The following is a 14,938-nucleotide window of genomic DNA, read 5'->3' as shown; positions in this document are numbered from 1 at the left end:
AATTGAGGGTCACAAAATTGAGTAAAATCATGAGACATCCTTGTAGCGATAGAGACAGACTCATACAAAGATGCTTTCATAATTTAACCAGGGATGGTGGGAGGGTGGGGTCTGCAAGGCAGCTTCCTGGAGAAACCAGTCTTGTGTCCTGTTCCAGAAGTGACTTCAGTGAGAAAGCCTGGGGTGAAAATCTTAACGTTTTAATCCATTTCCTCCTGGCACATCTTCACTCTGACTTTTTACAGGTATGCCTTTGAGTAGAGTGGCTAACTATTCCCTACCGTTCCTACTCCCGGTGCTTAGAACAGCCCAAACTCCCTCACGCTTTCACTGCAGCTCATTGAGCCACGCCCCCAGGTTCTGGCTCTAAGTTCGGGCCAATAAAGTTGCGCCCCAAGGATCGCAGGACCAGGGAAGGGAAGCCTCCAGCCAATGAGAGGCCAATTATAACCTCAAAGAGTAGAAAAATCTTTTAGTGATGTTTTTGGACTAACGAGGAGCAATGACTATGCGCCCGCTCTGGGCGACTGAAAGAGGACCGGCGGCTTCCTGGAACACCAGTGAGCTGAAGCAGCCCTGCCCCACCTCCTGGTCTGGAGGTAGCGCGATGGGCCACGCTTCCAATAGCTCGAAGAACTTCTCGTCACGTGCAGTTTTTGCAGGCCCAGCGGCGTCCTGAAAGTCATGTGACAGTTGACGATGGCGCCACGCTCCCCAATGGAAAATAGGAGCTGCCTTCACAGGACCAGAAATTCGTTTGTCTCCGCGAATAATAGCACGACGGGGGCGGGGATAGCCTATCAAGTGCTGTGGGGCGAAACGGGGCGGGGCAGGCCACTGGTTGCGGGGCGAGCTGGCCGCGCGGCGCGCAGGCGCCCTGGGGACCCGGTAGCGGCGGCGGTGGCTGCGGCGACGGCAGCGGCGAAGAGCCGGATCCTTGGCCAAAGCGGGAGGCGGCGGTGGAGGCCATGGCGGCAGATGGAGAGCGATCCCCGCTGCTCTCTGAGCCCATCGACGGTGGCGCCGGCGGCAACGGATTAGTGGGGCCGGGCGGGAGTGGGGCTGGGCCCGGGGGAGGCCTGACCCCCTCCGCACCACCGTACGGAGCCGGTAAACATGCCCCGCCCCAGGGTAAGACGGGGCGGGTCCGAGATGTTCCCGGGGGGGTACTCTGAGAGGAGCAGGGGGCGGGACCGAGGGCGGGGGCGGGGCCCAAGCGCCAGGTGCGGAGCTGTTGCACCTGTGACCGGGGGAGGCTTCCTTCCCTCCGCAATCGCGACCGGAGCTTCGGAGCGGAAGGGGCTTCTGAGGAATCTGATCGAAGCACTGATCATAAGATCCCGCTGAGCTTGTCAGAAGGCTTGAGGACCAGCAAGAGTTGCCTTACTCCGTGTAGCATCAGTGAGGGTGTCTGCACCTGATGCCAGCCCTTCTTTTTACCTTCCTCTCCAGCATTTCCCCCGTTCCCCGAGGCACACCCAGCCGTGTTGCCTGGGGAGGACCCACCCCCCTATTCACCCCTGACCAGCCCGGACAGTGGGAGTGCTCCCATGATCACCTGCAGAGTCTGCCAGTCTCTCATCAACGTGGAAGGCAAGATGCATCAACATGTAGTCAAATGTGGCGTCTGCAATGAAGCCACTGTGAGTTATACAAATCTGTGAAATGGGCCCTGTTTCCTAGATCCTCTTTCTGATCCCTTTATTCTAGACCCTGACCTTCGGGCGTTAGCCAAGTGCTCTTGATGAAACCCAGGTTTCAGTTCCAGGAGTCTCACACAGCCATTTCCCCAGAAGCCACTCACCAAAGCTAATATTTCCCATCCCTCACCTTCATACCTATCTTGGATACTTAAGCTTAGTTTTCATTTGCAAATCTCATGTTGTATGCCTTTCATTTCTCTGTCCTGGCTAAGATTTTCTCTCTCTGATCTCTCCTCAGAAGGTGTTTTTGGAGGAAGTGGAAGGGGTTGGGATTAGAGGTTTGCTTACCGATGTCCCCATTATTCTCTAGCCAATCAAGAATGCACCCCCAGGGAAAAAATATGTTCGATGCCCCTGCAACTGTCTCCTTATCTGTAAAGTGACTTCCCAGCGGATCGCCTGCCCTCGGCCATACTGGTGAGAGGGATAATTTGGGGAAGGGCATTAGTGGGGAAAATCGGAAAGCCGAAAAAGGGTGAATGTTTATCGAGAATGTAAAGGTGAGAGAGCCTGGTGTTTATTTAGAAGGAGAAAAAGCTAAGGACTGTTGTGCCTCTAGAATGTTATAGCCATCTTTCTCATCTCTCAATAAAAAGATTGGGAGAAAAGTGGTGTCCTTTAGGAAGATGGAGAGTCTCAGAGACTGGGTGAATTATCCTGAGGTAAAAGGGAAATTAGAGGCCTGAAGTTTAAGCGATGCTCTTCCTCAAGGATTCTCTGGGGTAGGGCTGGGGGCGCAGAGTATCTTAAATGTACAGAGAAGTAGAGGGACTTAGAGTCAGGGAGTGGGGGATGTAAAGGAGGAATAATGTACGGATCCTTAGGATTGAAAACTTTTAAAACATAGTCTTTTTCTCCTGTACAGCAAAAGAATCATCAACCTGGGGCCTGTGCATCCGGGACCTTTGAGTCCAGAACCACAACCTGTGGGTGTCAGGGTCATCTGTGGACATTGCAAGAATACTTTTCTGGTGAGGAGAGGTATTGGGAAGCCCTGGGGGGCAGGGGGTGGGCAGCAGAGAAGTAGTCATGAATATATTTCTGAGTCATGATAATGAATCCTGAAAAGGTCTGTTTTATGAGGACCCATTTCCCAGACTCCACTGCCCCAGGGCTCTCATTGAAGATGACCCTGCTTCTACTATTAATTGGTTTCTCTTTTCCTTTCTCCGTAGTGGACAGAGTTCACAGACCGAACCTTGGCCCGTTGCCCTCACTGCAGGAAAGTGTGAGTGATTAGAGAGCGGCATCGTTGAGCTGGGTAGTGAATAGAGTAAAAGCTACAGGGCCATTGCAAGTATCCATTTTTGTTTGCCTCCCCACAGGTCATCTATTGGGCGCAGATATCCACGAAAGAGATGTATCTGCTGCTTCTTGCTTGGCTTACTCTTGGCAGTCACTGCCACTGGCCTTGCTGTGAGTAACCTTGATCCAACCCCTTTCATTCTGCAGCCTCGTCTCCGTAGGCTAAGATTGGGGAAATGGCTATCCTAAAAAGAAGTGAAAGAAACTGTTTTTGTTTGTCTTGTTTTAACGTGTAGATGAACTGAAGTTGAAGGAGACTGATAAACGGTCTTCATTGTTACTATCAGAGTAGAAAACAGCTATCTTCTTTGTGCAGAGGATAGAACAATGGAGCAGTAGCTTAGATTGAGTTGCTATTAGGAAACCTGGCTCAGTTGTCAGACATGAAGAAAAACTGACAGATGTCTGGGATTGTTTGAGTATGTTCCTGCCTAGTGGAGGGAACTAGACAGCTGGGCCTTTTAAAAGGTCCCTGAAGGTGGCTGCATGCGGATAGGGGACAGAGACTGAAGCTTGAGTTCCATGTTACTGTTACTAGGGCTCTTAGAAAGTGGTGAGAGATGAACAGTAACCTCATCTTCCTTTTTCTTCTTCATCAGTTTGGCACATGGAAGCATGCACAACGATACGGAGGCATCTATGCAGCCTGGGCATTTGTCATCCTGTTGGCTGTGCTGTGTTTGGGCCGGGCCCTCTATTGGGCCTGTATGAAGGTCAGCCACCCTGTCCAGAACTTCTCCTGAGCCCCTCGATGACCCACAGACTGCCTGGCCCCGTCCAGGTGGGGACAGTGACACTCTAAAGGGAGTGATGGTAAAAGGCTCCCTGGGCTTCTGTAAGGGGAGCCAAGCAGCTGCCTTCCTTTTCCCTGTGGAGAGGTAGGAAGGAACCAGGCCCTCACCTAGGTTTGGAGGAATAAGTAAAACCACTGCTGGCCATCTGCTTTCCTCCAGTGGTTGCTGTGTTTAGGGTGAAGTAGGCGGAAAGTTTCCCCTAAACCTGGGTCCTAAAAGACGGTTCTAGCCTTGTCCTTCCTATATGCTCCCTGAGAGCCATTCCTGTCCCTTACACATTCCAGGGCAGGGTGGGGGTGGGTAGCCCTGGGGGTCTCCCTCCCTCTTGTGCACCATTAGGACCTTGCTGCTGCTATTGCACTTCATCAGGGGCTGGCTCTGGTCTCAGCACCCTCAGTCTCCTCTCCCCCATTCCACGTCCTCTGGGGGCGGGGTCAGCCGCTGCTCTGTACAGAACCACAGGAACTGATGTATATATAACTATTTAATGTGGGGTATGGTCCCCTAGTCCTGTATTTCCCATAATTCCTCCTTTTCAACCTTACCCCCCAGTTGCAGTATTTAACTGGGCTGGGTAGGGTTGCTCTGTCATGGGGGAGGTTAGGGACTCATCCTGTGCTTGTAAATAAATAAGGTCATGACTCTACTCTTTTCCAGTTGTTAAATCTGTGTGTATGAAAGGATGAGGGGAATTTGTAGCCCCACAAAGCGGTAGAATACAAAGACAGCAAGGCTGAAACTATGACTCTTTATTTTCACATCGACAGTTCAAAGGAAGTCATCAGTAGCTTTTGTTTAATGTAAAAAAAAAAGAACCACCCCCCGCCCCCCAACACACACACACACAAATCGTGGAGAACTTAAGTCTGTTTCTAGAAGCCTGGTTAAAGGATTCATAGTTTAGAAGGGAAATAACAGTGCAGATTTCTCTAGAGAGCAGTTTTTAAAGCTTGGGGGTAAGAAGTTTAAAGCTAGTTTAGTGGGCTTATTTCCCAGGCTCAGAGTGATTTGGGGGAGGTGTCACAGTGCTAGATATAGGGTGATGGGACAGTGGTCACTGCCCAGAGCCTTGGAACGGATCTTGCTGTCACACAAAGCAGGCAACAGAGAGTGAGACAATAAGAAATAATCAAGGCGCCAACCAACGTTTTTGGATCGCGCATTCATCATGTATGTCCAAAAGGTATAGGCATAGGCCGTGTTGGGGTAGAGGTGCCGGAAACTGTCAGTCAGTGGCACAGCCTGCAGCAATTCCCCAAAGCCCTGACGCTCTTCTGGAGTGAAGCCAGCATTCTTTTTGTTTCCCTTTGGGTTGCGAAGATCAATTTCTTCATGAGCCACATTGAGGTCCCCACATAGCACAAGGGGCTTGCGGGAAGCCAAACCCTTCAGGAATTTGCGAAAGGCTTCATCCCAGCGCTGCCGGTACTCCAGGCGCACCAGACCCCGGCCTGCATTAGGTACATAGGCTGTCACCAGCACAAATGCATCATATTCAGCCACAATCACTCTGCCTTCCTGATCATGTTCCTCTTCACCTACAGAAACGATGAAACAGTTAGCAAAAAGAAGTTGAAGAAGGGAAAGCAAAGAATAAAGGGATCAAGAATTGGGGCTGGAGTGGGATATCAGCAATTGGTTTGGAAGAGCTGGGCTTTAGGAATCACCAGTGTCTCACCAATGCCATAGGAGACTTTGAGTGGGCACTGGCGGGAGAGTAGGCCCACACCACTGTACCCTTCCTTGTCTGAAGGAGCTGACCAGTACTGATGGGACAGTCCAGAGAGTGCTTGAAGTTCAGCTGGTAGTTTGTTCTCAGAACATTTGGTCTCTTGGAGGCACAGGATATCTGGGGCTTCTTCCTTTACCCACTGTGAGCGAAATGAAAGGTAGAAAAAGTATTATCAATTCAGCAGACATTTACTGAAGAATCTATGTGCTAAGTACTAGAGATACACAGGTGAGGGACTTCCCTGGTGGCACAGTGGTTAAGAATCCACCTGCCAATGCAGGGGACATGGGTTCATCCCTGGTCCGGGAAGATCCCACATGCCGCGGAGCAACTAAGCCCATGTGTCACAACTACTGAGCCCGTGCTCTGCAACAGGAGAAGCCACCGCAATGAAAAGCCCGTGCACCACAACAAAGAGAAGCCCCTGCTAACCGCAACTAGAGAAAGCCCGCGTGCAGCAACGAAGGCCCAATGCAGCCATAAATAAATAAATAAATAAATAAATAAATAAATAAATAAATAAGGCAGTCTCTGCAGAAGGAGTGTAAGTCTAGCAACACAGTATTTGAAGTTATAAACTACATAAGTGGCAAGGAGACAAGAAAGAGTGTTCCATGCAACACTGCGAAGATTGGTTTTTTCCCTATAGGCAGTGGATAGCCAGCTAAGATTTTTTAAGTAGTTATTTAAATGTTGGATATGCAGGAAATAAAATGGAGCAAGTCCAGTAACAAGGTTTTTCTGACATGCTAGGAAAAAGATGAGGACATTAAATAAAACAATGGCAGTGGAACTGGTGGAATGGCATTTAAGAAATACAATTGGGGGGCTTCCCTGGTGGCAGAGTGGTTAAGAATCCGGCTGCCAATGCAGGGAACACGGGTTCGAGCCCTGGTCGGAAAAATCCCACATGCCGCGGAGCAACCAAGCCCGTGCGCCACAACTACTGAGCCTGCGCTCTAGAGCCCGCGCTCCGCAACAAGAAAAGCCACCGCAATGAGAAGCCTACGCACCACAACCAAGAGTAGCCCCCGCTCGCCACAACTAGAAAAAGCTCCCGCTTAGCAACGAAGACCCAACGCAGCCAAAAATAAATAAATTTATATAAAGAAAAGAAATACAAGTGGTATGAGTTGGTGAAAACCTTGTATCTCTGCCACAAGAAAACGACAGTGCTAGGAACTAAAATAGTAAAAGGTGATTAAACCCCAAGATCGGTACCCCCCTCCCCTTAATTCCACTCACATCTAAACCTTTCTTCTTAATCCAGGCTCGAAGCCCATCCACATTCCAGGAGCAGATCTTCAGTGTGGCTGATTTGCCACCGGGTGAGGTTTTCTGATCTGGGGGGTCCTCATACATGACTGCCCCCTCTCCTGTTGCCTCTTTTTCATTTTTTTTTGCTCCCGCCTTGCTCTTCTTGGCCTCTGGCTCTATAAAATAAGTAATACACAATGATATAAGTTGGCGGTATCCAACTTTGATCCGCAGTTAACTATAGATCCACCGAGAGCCTGCAGTTGCCGCGACTTCTTCGCAAACTGCAAAAATGAGTATACAGTCGGTCCGTACCTCCCGTTCATCAAGGGAATTATAGACATCCCCATCGCAGCCTCTAGGGAGATGGGCCTATTTCATTCTCTTACCAATCTTGGGCTCTTCGCCGTCTTCTGCCACCGCTCCCTTTTTCCCACGTTTCGGCATCACTGTAACAAACACCCTTCTGCACCAGTTCCACGTCGCCCACCGAAGCAGTATATTTATCGCGTTGCCTACAGACGCAAAGAAGTAGTGAAACCAGCTAGGGCTGGGGAAGACTCCCCCCTCGGGCGCCCCCGCACCAAGTCCCGCCTTTCAAACCGTATTATCTCTGAATTCTTTTCCCGCCTCAGTGCACCATCGGCCTTTCAGCCCCTCATCCTCAAGACTAGATCATTTCATAGTGCCTCCTACCCTCCTCACGAGATCGGCCCTCCAGCCAATCGACGGACTTCATTAAGAATCCCGACTTAGGCCTGCCGATCAGAAGTCCAGAGAAGCCCCTACTATGGGCAAAACAACAACAACCCTGTAGCTGACCTGCTTGGATCGCAGCCTGGCTCCTCCTTAACTCAGCACAAAGAATGGAGCACGATGTGCCCCCACGTGGGTAACTGGCGTGGTCACGTGATGTGAGATGCGCCGCTAGTGGCGGAGGAATGCGGGTGATTGGTCTGTTTGTACCACGTGACTGAAAGCTCAGCCTTCCCACCCTTCTCCGTGACTCCGGGGCACTGAAGGCCCCACTCCTCCATTCTTGGGCTGTTCATCGCTATGCCAGAATCACGACTCCTTCTACCACCTTGACCGGAGATCCCAGAGCTGTGTAAGAGAGAACAAAATCAGTGGAGAAGGCTAGGCTGGACCATGGGAGAGAGGCAGAGGAACGGATAGGAATTTAAGGAGCAGATGCCGACTCAGTGTTCCTGGCAGTTAAGAGAACAGATCCTCAAAGGGGCCTTGATGGGTCGCCGTGACGACAGGGGTTGGGGCTGGCGCCCGCGCGCTACCAGCGGGAATTCTTTGGTATCTGTTCCGGTGCGTGCTCCTCCTTAGCAGCCAGCGACTCGTTTTCTTCAGCGACCCAGAGTCTGCGTCCCAGCGCGGACTGGTGCGGGCTCCACGGCCCCAGTGGTAGCTAGGAGCCATGCCGGCGGTTTTGGGTTTTGAAGGCAGCGCCAACAAGATTGGCGTGGGAGTAGTACGGGACGGGGTGGTGCTGGCGAACCCGCGGCGGACTTACGTCACGCCTCCTGGCACAGGTACGGGAGTCGGGAACTTGTAGTTTGCGGCGCACTTCTCCGCACGGCATCACCTGCCATCTTCCTAAACATTAGTGAAGAAAGGTGGGGAGCGCATTGTCTCCTCCTAGTTTTTGATCTGAGTCTCTGAGATTATGTGACAGTGTTATCATCACGAGGCTGGTGGATAGAAGAGTCACAGGCACTTGAACCTGGATCTTCTGAACTCGTTCAGCCTTTATTGAGCATCTTTTACGTGCTAATCGTCAGCTGGCTGCTGGCTACAAAAATAGATGTATAAGCTTGTTATGGAGCTGGACATGTAGACAGAGCTTCACATTACAGTGTGATAAATAGTATAACGTAGGTGCAGTCAAAATACACTAGAATGAGAAAGAGTGTAAAGACTCCCAGCTTAGGTGTAGACAGAACTGGCTGGCTTTGTAATATTCAGTAGTTGTTTTGGGACTTCTGTATTCTTAAAATGGGAATGGTAATACCTGCATCACTGGGTCTTGAGAATTAAAGTACCAGACACATTATCACTTTTAGTAAGTGTTATTTGTAAGTTATATTGTAACTTGTCTACCCTCCCCGCAAACACCTGCTTACGTAGGAGAAGGCAACTGACTTGCCTTCTTTAGCCTAGCTGAACAGGCTGGAAAGACGATATCTGAAGACATAGAAGACAGGATGCTTGAGAAAAGGGAAAGGGACTCTTCCTGCCCCACTAAACGTCTGTTTTGACTACTGCCTACCTTTCTATAGAAAAACTCTATGATCTCTGACTTGTGTCCATCTCTTAGGATTCCTTCCAGGTGCTACTGCCAGGCACCACCGAACTGTTATCCTGGACCTGCTGCAGGAGGCACTAACAGAGGCTGGATTAACCTCCAAGGATATTGATTGCATTGCCTACACCAAAGGTATGGCTGGGAGAGTGGGTGACAATGGAAGAATATACCTGGAGCCTGGCTAGGTCAAAACAGCCTGCAGCTCACCTCTGCTACCACCACTACCGCCACCCAACCTTCACATCCCCTGCTTCCCCTGGCTCTGTTTTTCCTAGTCTCTATAGGATTCTCACTCCCATTTCTGTCCCCATAGGTCCTGGCATGGGTGCCCCACTGGTTTCTGTGGCTGTTGTAGCCCGTACTGTGGCTCAGTTGTGGAATAAGCCACTGCTGGGCGTTAACCACTGCATAGGCCACATTGAGATGGGCCGCCTCATCACTGGAGCCACCAGCCCAACTGTGCTATATGTCAGTGGAGGAAATACACAGGTATTTAACAGTACTTCACTGTTCCTTCTTTTTGTTTCCCCTCAGAGGTTTTTGGTTATTTTTAATGACTGAAACAAAACAGATCTAAAACCACAGCTTCTGGAAGAACCATTTGTTCTTGCTGGTCTCTCTTCAGACTTGACCTTGGCCTCTTGTTGGGCCGTGCGTTTAAGAGCAGGGTCTCTGAAGACATGCTTGCTGACAACAGTTTTTTTCCAAGGGGATATCCACAGAGTACCTTGTGGGCATGAGGTGATTATAGTTATAAACGTTCACAGAAGACTTGATCTCTGACCTCCTGGCGATTTTCTTCTTGCCAGTGGTAGCCATCACTGCAGGGCTAGCGAGATGCCGTCATCAGTGTTCTTCATGATGACCCACCAGGAGCAGCACCGCCTTCCCAGGTTTCATGAATTTGCCCATTTTGACAGAAACCACTCAGGACTACGGCAGAAAAGCTCCACCATTCCTTCTTAATTTCTAAGGCACTGTACCAACAACTTTCATGTTCCACCTGAGTGGTGGGAACTGCAAGAGCAAAGCTGGGTTCATCTGAAACTAAAATGTGATATACTAGAAAACCCACAACAGAGTTTGTGATGTTGTATGTTTGGGCAGTATGAATAGAACATTAGATGACCTTTATGTATGTGGCTGTGGAGATAAGGAATTTCCAATTTAGAGAAGGAAAGAATGGTAAGGATTGAAGTATTCAAAATAATGAAAGGATTTTCATTTTCATTGTTTTGAAGCTTATTTTTCCTATGAGTCTTAGCAATTAAAACTAAGGGGCACTGTCCCATTTGTATCTTTACAACAATTGCATGTTTTGTTTTAGTTACTGGTGATAAATATATAGAAGTTTTTACTCTAAGAGTATGAAAATATAAATAATTTAGAAAACATTTTATGAATGGCAGAAGGTATTTTAAACTTACAAGTGAAGCCAGAGTTGTTTGGGATACCTTATAAGATCTTTTTAGGTTGGGATTAGAGAACTCCAGCCTTCCTTTCCCACATACCACCTGATGGGATTATTGTCAGGAATGGTCATTGTCTCCAGCTTATGAAAGGGTTATGTTCTAAAACTTCATCTTGTGAAATAGTTATTAAAGATGAAGCACACATTCCCATGAAAATGATGTGGCAACTTTAATGGGTAGAGAGCAAGTAACTGGTTGAGGCCTGAAGGATATCATACAAGGTTAGGGACTTGGGGTGTGGAAAGTAGCAGTGGAAGCTTACAAGAGTTAATGGAGATGAGCAGTGATGGAATTTTCTCTTTTCCTCCTCCCTTTTGAAGCCTGCTTAGGTGTGAAAAACAGAAGATGATTGGGTAGGGAAGAGTAGATGACAGAAGTAGAAAGGCAGAATTTTTTCTTTCCTATCTTGTTGCCAGCTTTTGACAGTAGAGTAAGAGCTACATCAGAATGGAAGAAAATCCCTAGCAGCACCAGAAAGGGAAAGGGACCTATGGTCCTTAGGAAGTACTCACTGTCAGCAGTATGCAGCACATGTGTCAGTGGTATTTGGGTGATAAATACTCTCTGTGCTAGAAGCTTGTCACGTATGAAGAATGGGCATAAGTTGGTTGCCAGTGCTGAGTTGGATGGGCCATTAGTCTGACCCAGAATGGGGTTTTTGAGTTTTGTTTTGTTGTTGTTGTTGTTTTTGCTGCACTGCGTGACTTGTGGGATCTTAGTTCCCCAACCAGGGGTTGAACGAGCACCTTCAGCAGTGAAAGAGTGGAGTCCAAACCACTGGACCACTAGGGAATTCCCTGGGATTTTTGAGTTTCTTTTAACTCTACCTTGGTGGTTTCCAAATACCACCACCCTGGTAGGATAACCTAGAAGAATTCTGGTTTCCTGCTTCCAAGAAGGAAAGCCTTCCCTAGTACACACTGTCTAGACTGCTTTTAAAGGAATATTAGGAACCTCCAAGCAAGAAAAATGCATCCAGAGTGATAATTTGCTTCTCCCCTGATCTAGACTACCTTCTGTAGACTAGGAATCTGCTCTGGGAATCCTTGGGGTATATATAGACTTTTCAGATAAGTGCTATTAAAAAGTACCCATTGAGGGTTTGGGAAAGTACTTTTTCCCATTGCTTATTGCTTTTTGAAAGCTCTAGTTACCATGTTGATCCTCTGCTGCGTTCTTCCCCAAAGCCAAATGCTCCTCTTTACAGACTTGAGGTTTCATGGACATCCTCATCACCCTTAGGTGATTGCGTATTCAGAACATCGTTACCGCATCTTTGGGGAAACCATCGATATTGCTGTGGGTAATTGTCTGGATCGTTTTGCTCGAGTGCTGAAGGTAAGCCATTGAGGCTACAGAGAACATAAGATGTGAATGTATTTGCGGGGAGCCATGGAAAAGGAGGAGGAAAGTAGCAAATTAGCTTCTTATGCTTCCTGGATACCTGACTTCATCCTCTTTTTCCTTCTGCTAGATTTCCAATGACCCAAGTCCAGGCTACAACATTGAACAGATGGCAAAGCGGTAAGGGGAATAAGGTGGAAGGAGGCTGACCGGTGGGGCGCCAGGGATTTCCCTGTATATGTGTTAATGAGGTTTGGGAGGGCTTTGGAGGGTGAGCAGCCAGCTGACTACAGGCTTAAGTGCCTCGTATACTCACTCCCACATAGAGGCAAGAAGCTAGTTGAGCTGCCATACACTGTAAAGGGGATGGACGTCTCATTCTCAGGGATCTTGTCTTTCATTGAGGTGAGTGTGGGAGAGGTGAGGAGATGGGCACGTCTCATGCTTTTTAATGAAGCACATATGTTTTGCTCTCCAGTGTATTTTCTACATATAGCATAGTACTGGCCCATGTTAGATGCTGAATAAATTCATTTAGCAAATATTTATTGAACATCTTTTGTGTGCCAGGTGCTGTTCAAGGCAATAGTGATACAAGATGGAGCAAAACAAAAATCCCTGCCTACTTGGAGCTTGCATTTCATGCAGTGGGGGTGGGAGACAGAAAAATAAACCAAAAAAAGGGAGGGGAAATAATAAAAAGGGTCAGATGGGGACAGGTGCTCTGGGGAAAAATTAACTGGGGTAGGGAATGGAGGGTGCCAGGGTAGACATTCATAATTACTGAGTTTTTTTTAAGATAATCACAGTATTTTCTTTCTTTCTTTTCTTTCTTTTTTTTTTTTTTTCCCCATAATTGTTGAATCTTGAAAGAATGCTGCTGGTTTTATAGCTCAGTGCCAGTGAAGGGCAAGGTGTCATATGGGATGTACTGGTAAATTGAATTGTGGTGAAACATGGTGATACTCCAAGTGCACTAATTTTTTGCTCATATGTCATCCCCAAACCACAGTTCATTGTTTTATATGTTTTCCCCTTTAACTATAGGATGTAACCCAGCGGATGCTGGCCACGGGCGAGTGTACTCCTGAGGATCTATGTTTCTCCCTGCAGGTAATGGAGTAAAAAGCTGGGACAGAAAGTTGAAGCTGGAGGAGCTTTTATATAGTAGACAGAACTAAGCTGGGATTGTCTCTGATGTTTTCACCTTGTTTGCCCTCCATAGGAAACTGTGTTTGCAATGCTGGTAGAGATCACAGAGAGAGCCATGGCACATTGTGGCTCCCAGGAGGCCCTCATCGTGGGAGGTGTGGGGTGTATGTATCACTGAACTGTGCTTCTCTTTCCTATTTTGGGGCATGTGTATCTTCCTCCTGATACTCTAAAGCTCTAAGGGTTTGGGGAAATCACTCATTTTATTTTTTGTCCTATGCTTCCCACTCCTTGCCCCTGGAATCCCTACCTCATTTTCCTAAGTCAGTGCACATGAGGTGTACAGCCAGACTGTGGAGAAATGGCTAAAAGTAAGCTAACTGTACCCCTACCTCTTTGTAGGTAATATGAGGTTACAGGAAATGATGGAGACGATGTGCCAGGAGCGCGGAGCCCAGCTTTTTGCCACAGATGAGAGGTAAAGGCCCTTTCCCTTTCTTTATTTCTTTTTTTTTTTTTCCCTCCGATTACTGTGATTTTCCGCCCTTAGATCATGAATTTCATACCTCTTTTCCTTCCCAGATTCTGCATTGACAATGGAGCCATGATAGCCCAGGCTGGCTGGGAGATGTTTCGGGCTGGACACAGGACTCCTCTCAGTGAATCTGGGGTCACACAGAGGTGAGTAGCTCCTTGGAGGAGGTAGACAGGATTAAATGGGAGGTAGGCAAAAATGATCAGCAGGGAAGAGGATCCAGAATCGTGAGGGCAGAGAAGAATGGAAGGTGCTAAGGGGTAACTGTCCACCAAGTTCTTCCTATTTTTTTTTACAGGTATCGGACAGATGAAGTAGAAGTGACCTGGAGGGACTAACAAGATTAACAGAATCGGAGTAGATAGCGCCCTAAGTGGAGCCCAAGGGACCCTGGGCCTTAATCTTTATCCTGACGTAAGAATCCTGGCAAGGCTATGGATGCCCCTCTCCTATCATTTGAACCTCAAGATGACTCAGCATTAAAATATTTTTGTTTTTATATGTTGATAATCAACTTGTGTTCAGGAAGGATACACAGTTGGCACTGGATAAATTCTTTTTGATGGGGTGATGGGTAAGGAGGCAGGGGGTCAGAGCAGCACCCTGGCTGACTATGTAGGTTGCCTTGGGAGCTGCTGTTCTGGAGCTAAAATTGAGGGGACTCTCTTAGATATTCTAACCTCTTCTTAGTAATGCTATTATCATTGATACTATTTTAGCATCAGATCGTATGATAATTGCTTTACATTTATCATCTCATTTAAATTCTTTGAAGTATAGGTACTCAGGATTTCCCTGAAAATAGCCTGAAGCCAGGTGTAATTTCATGCTAATTGATAACTCAAAAGTAAAACCATCCCTCTTCCATACACTTAGGCCTACAGACACTTCCATTGGCAGGCTTGAGGGGGTGGGCCCCAGGTATACACATCCTCTCTGAAATTAACAGCCAGTCGTTAGCAAAAATCCCACGGTATGCTCAACCTCTTCTCTGTATGTTCCCTTTTTATAGTCCTGCTCTGAGCCCTGGTTTCTCCTGAGGACTCTGCTTCTTTTAGTAGTGGTGGTGGTTTCTCTCACACCCATTGTACCACTGGGCCTGAAGGCAGTGCACGTGTCCTCATTTTTTCTCATACTATTTTTTTTTTAATATTTATTTATTTGGCTGCGCTGGGTCTTTGTTGTGGCATGCGGGATCTTTAGTTGTGGCATGCGAACTCTTAGTTGCGGCATGTGGGATCTAGTTCCCTGACGAGGGATCAAAGCCCGGTCCCCTGCATTGGGAGCATGGAGTCTTAACCACTGGACCACCAGGGGAGTCCCTTCC

At 47.9% G+C, this 14,938-nt stretch overlaps 3 protein-coding genes across 5 annotated transcripts; 2 read left to right on the top strand and 1 right to left on the bottom strand.

The window, feature by feature from the left end:
- The first annotated feature begins 684 nt into the window (after positions 1 to 684).
- Positions 685 to 4,448, top strand: PIP4P1 (phosphatidylinositol-4,5-bisphosphate 4-phosphatase 1). Its single transcript, XM_059915616.1, is given in 9 exon segments — positions 685 to 813; positions 815 to 847; positions 849 to 1,110; positions 1,453 to 1,643; positions 2,014 to 2,120; positions 2,569 to 2,674; positions 2,879 to 2,931; positions 3,029 to 3,119; positions 3,608 to 4,448. Coding segments are annotated over 9 exon segments (1,101 nt in total). The 5' UTR covers positions 685 to 699; the 3' UTR covers positions 3,752 to 4,448.
- Positions 4,449 to 4,536: 88 nt separating this feature from the next.
- On the bottom strand, positions 4,537 to 7,710 carry APEX1 (apurinic/apyrimidinic endodeoxyribonuclease 1). Of its 2 annotated transcripts, none has more exons than XM_059915615.1 (5): positions 7,614 to 7,710; positions 7,181 to 7,306; positions 6,780 to 6,967; positions 5,481 to 5,673; positions 4,537 to 5,340 (listed from the first exon to the last, which is right to left on the bottom strand). In XM_059915615.1, exons 2-5 carry the CDS (start codon positions 7,236 to 7,238, stop codon positions 4,823 to 4,825), a joined length of 957 nt encoding a protein of 318 aa, XP_059771598.1. In that variant the 5' UTR covers positions 7,239 to 7,306; positions 7,614 to 7,710; the 3' UTR covers positions 4,537 to 4,822. The 2 variants fall into 2 exon arrangements, with proteins under 2 accessions (XP_059771598.1, XP_059771597.1); XM_059915614.1 differs by lacking the exon at positions 7,614 to 7,710 and adding an exon at positions 7,488 to 7,597.
- Positions 7,711 to 8,118: 408 nt separating this feature from the next.
- OSGEP (O-sialoglycoprotein endopeptidase) lies at positions 8,119 to 14,110 on the top strand. Of its 2 annotated transcripts, XM_059913739.1 has the most exons (11): positions 8,119 to 8,335; positions 9,121 to 9,240; positions 9,422 to 9,597; positions 11,823 to 11,918; positions 12,055 to 12,104; positions 12,251 to 12,329; positions 12,972 to 13,037; positions 13,150 to 13,240; positions 13,479 to 13,554; positions 13,659 to 13,757; positions 13,910 to 14,110. In XM_059913739.1, the coding sequence occupies exons 1-11, from the start codon at positions 8,221 to 8,223 to the stop codon at positions 13,947 to 13,949; spliced, it is 1,008 nt and encodes a 335-aa protein (XP_059769722.1). In that variant the 5' UTR covers positions 8,119 to 8,220; the 3' UTR covers positions 13,950 to 14,110. The 2 variants fall into 2 exon arrangements, with proteins under 2 accessions (XP_059769722.1, XP_059769723.1); XM_059913740.1 differs by lacking the exon at positions 13,910 to 14,110 and having other exon boundaries at positions 13,627 to 13,702.
- The last annotated feature ends 828 nt before the right edge of the window (positions 14,111 to 14,938 follow it).

This window comes from Balaenoptera ricei, chromosome 2, assembly GCF_028023285.1.
Source record: "Balaenoptera ricei isolate mBalRic1 chromosome 2, mBalRic1.hap2, whole genome shotgun sequence".
NCBI classification, from domain to species: Eukaryota; Metazoa; Chordata; class Mammalia; order Artiodactyla; family Balaenopteridae; genus Balaenoptera; species Balaenoptera ricei.
The sequence above is the reverse complement of the archived record's forward strand: the minus strand, read 5'-3'. Positions and strand labels throughout refer to the sequence as shown.

Excerpts from the sequence above, each read along its gene's own strand:
- APEX1 (XM_059915614.1), bottom strand. The coding sequence starts at position 7,530 with ATGAAGTCCGTCGATTGGCTGGAGGGCCGATCTCGTGAGGAGG. Across the intron at positions 7,307-7,487 it reads GGGCCGATCTCGTGAGGAGG|GCAACGCGATAAATATACTG; the intron begins GTAGGAGGCACT and ends TTGCGTCTGTAG. Across the intron at positions 5,341-5,480 it reads CAAAGTCTCCTATGGCATTG|GTGAAGAGGAACATGATCAG; the intron begins GTGAGACACTGG and ends TCGTTTCTGTAG.
- OSGEP (XM_059913739.1), top strand. The coding sequence starts at position 8,221 with ATGCCGGCGGTTTTGGGTTTTGAAGGCAGCGCCAACAAGATTGGCGTG. Across the intron at positions 9,241-9,421 it reads TTGCATTGCCTACACCAAAG|GTCCTGGCATGGGTGCCCCA; the intron begins GTATGGCTGGGA and ends CTGTCCCCATAG. Across the intron at positions 13,555-13,658 it reads CTTTTTGCCACAGATGAGAG|ATTCTGCATTGACAATGGAG; the intron begins GTAAAGGCCCTT and ends TTTCCTTCCCAG.